We start from the raw sequence: 6,803 nt of genomic DNA, 5'->3' as shown, positions 1-6,803 counted from the left end.
ATATATATATCGAGAGTGGTAGCTACATTTTATTAAACCCAGGGCTGTAGACGATGGTGTGTGTGTGTGTGGATATATCTCGAAATTTCTTCCGTCCTGACAAAAGAAAAGAGAAAGAGACAGATGGAGAGAGAGAGCAAAGACAAATTATTTCTAAACCATACAGTACTTATATACATATTTATTTATTTGATATTGCACATACATATTTTTCAAGTATTTCTGTAATAGGTCTTCCTCACCGAAATTGTTAAAAAAAAAGAAAAAAAAAAGAGATCATTCTCCCAGAAAAGGAAAAATACCCTTTGGAGGAGGGGATATTTAGACATATCCCCCCCCCCCCAACTGACCGAAATCCTGTTTACGACCGTGATACATCCTGTACCATGTCCACAATTTCCTGAATACATTTAATGATTCTCGAAGTGCCTTTGTTCAAATATTACTCACTATGAAAAGTAGTTTTTAACCCTCAAATTACTAATTTGTTTTTCATTCCGTTAATTGCTGGTGGAGTTAATATATATTGCATCATATTGAGTAATCTTACATTTTTGCCTGTTACAGCACTCATTATAAAGAACTGACCAAAGAATTGGGTGAAATTACTCATTCTGTAACTAAAATATATATTGTGTACCTCCATCAATAATTAGTATGTTTTGTATGGCTCGTACGTTATCAGGACCAACAAAGTTATAGACCCACAAGTAATTGGGTGCTTAAATAGTTGTATCCATATCCCATCGTTAATTTAAGGTTAAGATATAATATTTTTTAATAATATGTCTTTCTTTATGTTTGTGTTATCCTTGCTTTCGAAACAGTGTTTTTGAGACTGTCCAACTTCCTGAACTACCTCTAAAACTCGTGTTTTTAGTATCACGTAATATGAATTGTTATAAGCCCATAACATAATCGGCGGACAAATGTAATTTGGTTGGTGGTAAGGGTTTTTTTACAGATAAAACCATAAATTATTGAAAATCATTCATACACTGACTATAATAGACTTTTGAATATGTTAGTAAGAGATACTTAATTTCATGTAATATTCAAAATTAGCGCATCTGTTTTACCAGCTTTTACTGGTATGTTTGTGGGGCTCTAGTTTGTAAAAACATGTTTTTCGTGCTGTGAGTTCATTAACAGAGATCTGGTTGTGTTTTCAATAAGGTGAAATATTACTTTAAAACTAGAGTATTTTAAAAGCATAAATTCTATGAGCATTTATTTATCAAAAACAACAATAACAAAAACTGATGTTTAAGTGAAACTTGAAGATTTGTTAGTTGTGTAACTTAAAACCTCGGTATTGTCCAAGAGACGTGAATATATGGAAAACACAGCATGGATGCTGCTTTTATATTTTAATTTATTATGCTTCACTAACACAGAATATAACGGTTTGTTTTGTTTATTTGTGAAATTTCGCGCTAAACTACTCGAGAGCTATTTGCGCTAGCCGTCCCTAATTCAGAAACGATAGACTAAATGGAAGACACCACTCGCCGCCATTTTTTTTAACAAAGAAAAGTTGGACAGGCCGTCACATTAGTCCCACAGCTGAAAAGGCGATAATGTTCAATGATGGGATTCGAACTCGCGATCCTCATATTGGGAGTCGAGCGCCTTAACCACCAAAGTACTAACCTTCCAACCAAAGACCAAGTACCAGTTCTATTTACAGCAAAGGTTTTGTTAGCTGTATTTTCCTTCTCGAGCTTTATTTCACTATGTTAGGCTGAACAGGTTAGGTTTTATGTTAAAAGTTTGTTTAGTATGATTTTATTTATCTGAAAAAAGGCATGTACTCGCATTACATCAAATATAGAAAATAAAATCTGTGACAGTATACAAAGTATTACATTTATGTGAATATATTTCGTGAGAACCGTTTTGTGAAACTGTAGTATTGATCTGGAAATTCCAGTATATTAAAAACGAATTCATTTAAAGTGAATTAGTGCAGGATATACTATATTAGATAACGATTTGGTGTTATTGGGCATGTAAATTCGGCATTTCGTATGCTAGGCAACTAAAATGGCGTGTTTAATTAACTTTTTTGTTTTAAATAGTCTGACAGAATCTGTGACTAATTGTTTCTAGTTGGAGCATGTTTGAAAAATTGGCTTCTAGAACTATAAAAATTATCAATTTCTTTATACGATAGTGATAAGTTACTGCATTTAAATAGTAAGACTGGAGAATTTAGCTCATATTTGTTATTGATCACTTTGATTGGACATGGGAAGTAAGTTATTAAATACACATAGACCATAAGTCATCAGTTCTAAGCTTACATCCATGCCCTTTTCAAAACATCAAAAATAGCTTGCCTTGCTAAAACTTTGGAAGGTTTTATACAGTTTATAACCCACTGCGACATATTCAAGCAGTTCAGAACATTTCCTTCAAGTAATGATACTTTACTTTCAGTTCAAATTACAGGTGATAAGTTTGTAGAATTTAACCGAGGAATTAAATTTGAAAATATAATTATCTTACATTCAGTATATAAAATTTGAGTAAAGCGCAGGTTTATCTAACTTAAATTTACAGGAATCTATGTACATCTATAAACAATTTTTTGTTTTATTTTCTTTCTTTTTTTTTTACTGTAGTGTTGTGCAGAGAACACGACTTACTTGAAGTTACTCTATCGATGGATGCAGTTATGTATAACTATCTTAATTTTGAATATTGATCGTAGCGTTTCCTCTTGGGTTGTTAATGTTCTTCATCAAATAAACATCTGATAATTTACTCTTGCATTGTGTTGCCACAGTTAAAAAATGTGACACGCGATGTGTGCAAAGCATGCCATTTATAGGGGGGTCTGAAGGCATGCCACCCAGAAAATATTTGAAAATTCAATGCTATGAAATTGAATCTTGAGCCGTTTTAACAAAAAATACTGAATATACACAACGTAATGTACTGAATTAAAAGAAGCAAGTTTTAATACACAAGTTGAAACTATACATGCCACGAAAAAGTGGTCACGCCATGGCCTGACTGGCCTTTCCGCTGTCTCTGGCCATGTTTTGTAATTTCGACAAACACCATTTACTCGAGTATTATTAACTTATAAAATTATGCGCCACCGCTCACGAGAGAAGTTGTATCAATGAGTCAGCGTAACGTGACCTGGTGAGACAGATTTTCAACAACAAAAAAAATATTTGGAAATAGACTTACTGTATATTAGAAGGTTAATTTTGGCTTGTACTTAAACATGCCGGATGTGACCTAGTGGTAAGCATGTCTAAAACTTGTGTCGCAATGCCGTTGAACCAATGGGTTTTCTAACATTTCATCTACTACAACCATTGTTTTCTCTTAAAACTTTTATACTAATCTTAACACCTAGAACCCCTGTAATTCTTCGGATAGTTTGTCCCCTGAAATCTCTCTCAATCTTCGGTAGTATTGTCTTCTGAAACCTCTCTACTTCTTCTGCTGGTGTTGTTTCCCGAAACCTTTATTTCTTAGTTCGCCTAGCGTTGTTTCCTTAAATGTTTTTAAGTTTTTTGTGCTGTTTTTTTGTATTATTGTTGTTGCTTTCATCCACTAGGAAGTCTCAATCTTTTGGAACATTTTAATTCTAACGCAAAAGTCATATTTTTGATCATCCGATGAGATGATGCGTTTTGAAGTGCTAATAATTGCCTTTCAACTAGACTACAAAACTATAGCATGATCATGTTGGCTGCGAATAAATAAAATCTATCAAACTGGTTTTGGTAACAGAACAGAATTAAAAGTGCAATTACTTCTTAAGGATTTTTAAAGCTCAATTAACATATTTAGAAAGATTTTGGCACAAGCGAATTTTTTATAATCGTGAAATACTGGTAATATTCACGAACAACAAAAATAGTGTTCAGTAATTATCATTATTGTATCTAGTTGTGTTCATGTTACAGAGTCACTTAGCTCTTGCCATGGGTCTGAGAAAGAGCAAGCAGAAAGCTGGCAACAACGAAGAAGCAACAGGAGGAGAAGAATCGGTTGCAAAGGTTAGTAAAGTAGGCAGAAAAATACAAGAAAACCAGGACCAGTTCTTCCTTTCAAGAACAGAATAGTTTAACGAAACTAATTATAATATATATAATGTATTGATATAAAAAGACATCTAAGTAATAGGTGCCCCCACTTTCAGTGGAAACCATTTAATAGATAATTTTTTTTAAAGCTAAGTTAGATGTAATAAACAATAGAGTTTTGTTCGTAGAGTTTGATAGTGGCGACATCTGTTGTTTATGTAGTAAACGTACTAATATTTTATATTTTTAATTTATAGTTTGCCTGTTGTTGGCTTTTTTTTCTTGCAAATTTTGATAGTATTTACGTAACACACGTTTATCCATCAACAGTTCACCTTGACTTCCTAATTAGAATTAATTACAAATGATTGTCCAAATCACTAACAAAGTTGAGAAATTGAATAACCAAATAGGGAAATAATAATTGCCCAGGCCTTTTATGCGTTGGTTTCAAAGAAAACATTTGATATGATAGTGTACGATAGGGAAGTAAGTAGAATCGTAAAGATTAGTATCGTGCGTATTTAATGTACACTAAGATTTTCTTCTGAATTTTATAGTGGACCTAATACGAAGAAGATAAGTGAAGATATATTTTGCCTAGCCCATCAATAACAGAGGAAACACCCTTACAAGCCACGCCCAATTTTAAATAGAGATCCCAGTACCGATTTCTTTCTAACTATTATCAAGTCTTTATTTTAGATCCAAACTAAATTAACTTTGGTACAAGTAGGTTTTTTAGGTTATAAAATTCGGTGGTAAATTTATCACTGTCCTATTTTTTAATACAAAAGCACTACGTGCACTGCATGCAGAAATACGAGTTCTGAGTTCCAAAAGTTCTTTACTATATGCTTTAGACCATGAATTTCATGAAATTGAAGACCTATTAATGCCAATATTGTCTGTCAACCGTGTGCACATTGTAGCAGCAATGCAGTGTGTCACCTAATGGAACATGTAATTATCTCAAATATTAAGTAATATATATATATATCAAATAATTTATTTTGTCGATATATTCAATTCTATCATTGCATTGAAAATAAATTACATTAGATGTAAAAATAAAATAATGAAATTATTTAAAACGTAATTAAATACGCTTAAATTGAGCATTAGAAAATCCACCCTCATTTTTTTGATATATGTGAACGGAATTTTCAACATTCGGAAGAGAGTATCCCCTTCGGACGTTAGACTACATTCAAGAAACCTGTATTACGAGTCATTTTGACTCTCTGACTGTAGTGAAACGTTCAGTTCGATAAACATATTTTCAGAGACACTTCATCCATATTTTTACTAGGTTTACAGGATTTGAACAACATTTCTTATGCATTCTAAAGAAATAAAAAAAAACATAATCCTGATTTCATTAACAGTTATTGTGATACTTTTAACAGTTTTGGCGAATGCAATGGTTTATTTTAAATCAAGATACTACTTTGTCAGCTGGGCATGGCCTAGTGGTTAGGGAACTCCATTAACAATATGAGGGTCACCGAACATTCTCGACCTTTCAGCTGTAGGACCGTTATAAAGTTATTGTCAATCCCACTTTCGTTAGTATAGGAGGAGCCCAAACGTTGATGGTAGTTGATGTTTACTAGCTGCCTTCTTTCTAGTCTATCACTTCAAAGTTAAGGACGGCTGGAGAAAGTCCTCGAGTAGCTTGACGCGAAATTCATAAACAAACGAACTTAGACACCTGGGTATTAGCTCGTAAAATTAGTGACGTATTTTAGATATGAAAGGATACCTTGAAATAACATTAACTGCTACTACAGTAACATCAACGTGAATGAGGTATAGTAGAAAATCTCTAATATTGTTTGCTGTGTTTCGAATAATTCGCGCAAAGTTAACACAAAGGCTACCTATGCTAGTCGTCCTTAATTTAAAACCGATGAACTAGAGGGAAGACTGATGTTGATTTTGTAAAGAAGGTAACTAATCAACTCTTGAGGTAATCTAATCTAATAGTGTGATTTGACCGTCATCGTATAACACACCCACGGTTACAAAGTGCGGAGTGCGATTTTGCTGCAACGAGACGCAAACCATTGACCTTCGGTTCCACAATCCGGAAAACTTACGGCTTGGCAACGCTCATCCCCATCTCAATGAACACGTTAAACTTGTTCTACACGTAACAATTAATGTATTTTTATCGCCCGCCCCCTTCCCCGGCTCAGCAGTAAGTAACGGCTTATAACGATAAAAATTCGGGTCTCGATATCCGTAGTGGGCACAGCTAAGATAACCCATTGTCTAGTTTTGTGCTTAGTAACAAACAAACAAATACATTTTCTTAACAACCTAAATAATAACCACAATTGATATGTTATGAAAAGTTTCGTGGAAGAGTATTTTTCCACAGAATGTACTTGTGACCCGTACTCTTCTATTTACATCAAAGTAGTACACGAACAACATTAATATTTCTCAAAAATATTCTCCAACTCGTGACTGGTGTCATTATATTAAGTACTATTAATATAATATTTATACATTGACTTCTTAAGCTTGAAAAATCGTTGTAGTTTACCGAAGTTTTAGCTCACTGAGTTGGTAAAGACATTGTCGTGTCACTTAACTTTAATCTACTTAAAGTAGAAGGGTAGAGACATTTTTTCAAACAATAAAACTTAAGTAGGATTATAACGTTCTACCTAACCCACCACACTTTTCAACGGCTAGCTAGAAGGGTAGAGTGTTCACTACATTCTACCAGTAGAAAGATAG

At 33.5% G+C, this 6,803-nt stretch overlaps 1 protein-coding gene across 1 annotated transcript in view; it reads left to right on the top strand.

Moving 5' to 3' along the window:
* Positions 1–6,803, top strand: part of LOC106461848 (cilia- and flagella-associated protein 251-like) — a 72,127-nt gene that overhangs the window by 53,971 nt on the left and 11,353 nt on the right. Inside the window, exon 2 of the mRNA XM_022389164.1 lies at positions 3,933–4,025. Coding sequence (XP_022244872.1) covers positions 3,933–4,025 — 93 coding nt within the window. The remainder of the gene's footprint in view (positions 1–3,932; positions 4,026–6,803) is intronic.

The sequence above is a fragment of the Limulus polyphemus genome, unplaced genomic scaffold (genome assembly GCF_000517525.1).
Source record: "Limulus polyphemus unplaced genomic scaffold, Limulus_polyphemus-2.1.2 Scaffold41, whole genome shotgun sequence".
In the NCBI taxonomy this organism is placed as follows: domain Eukaryota; kingdom Metazoa; phylum Arthropoda; class Merostomata; order Xiphosura; family Limulidae; genus Limulus; species Limulus polyphemus.
Note: the sequence above shows the minus strand (reverse complement) of the source record. Positions and strands in the feature narration are given on the sequence as shown.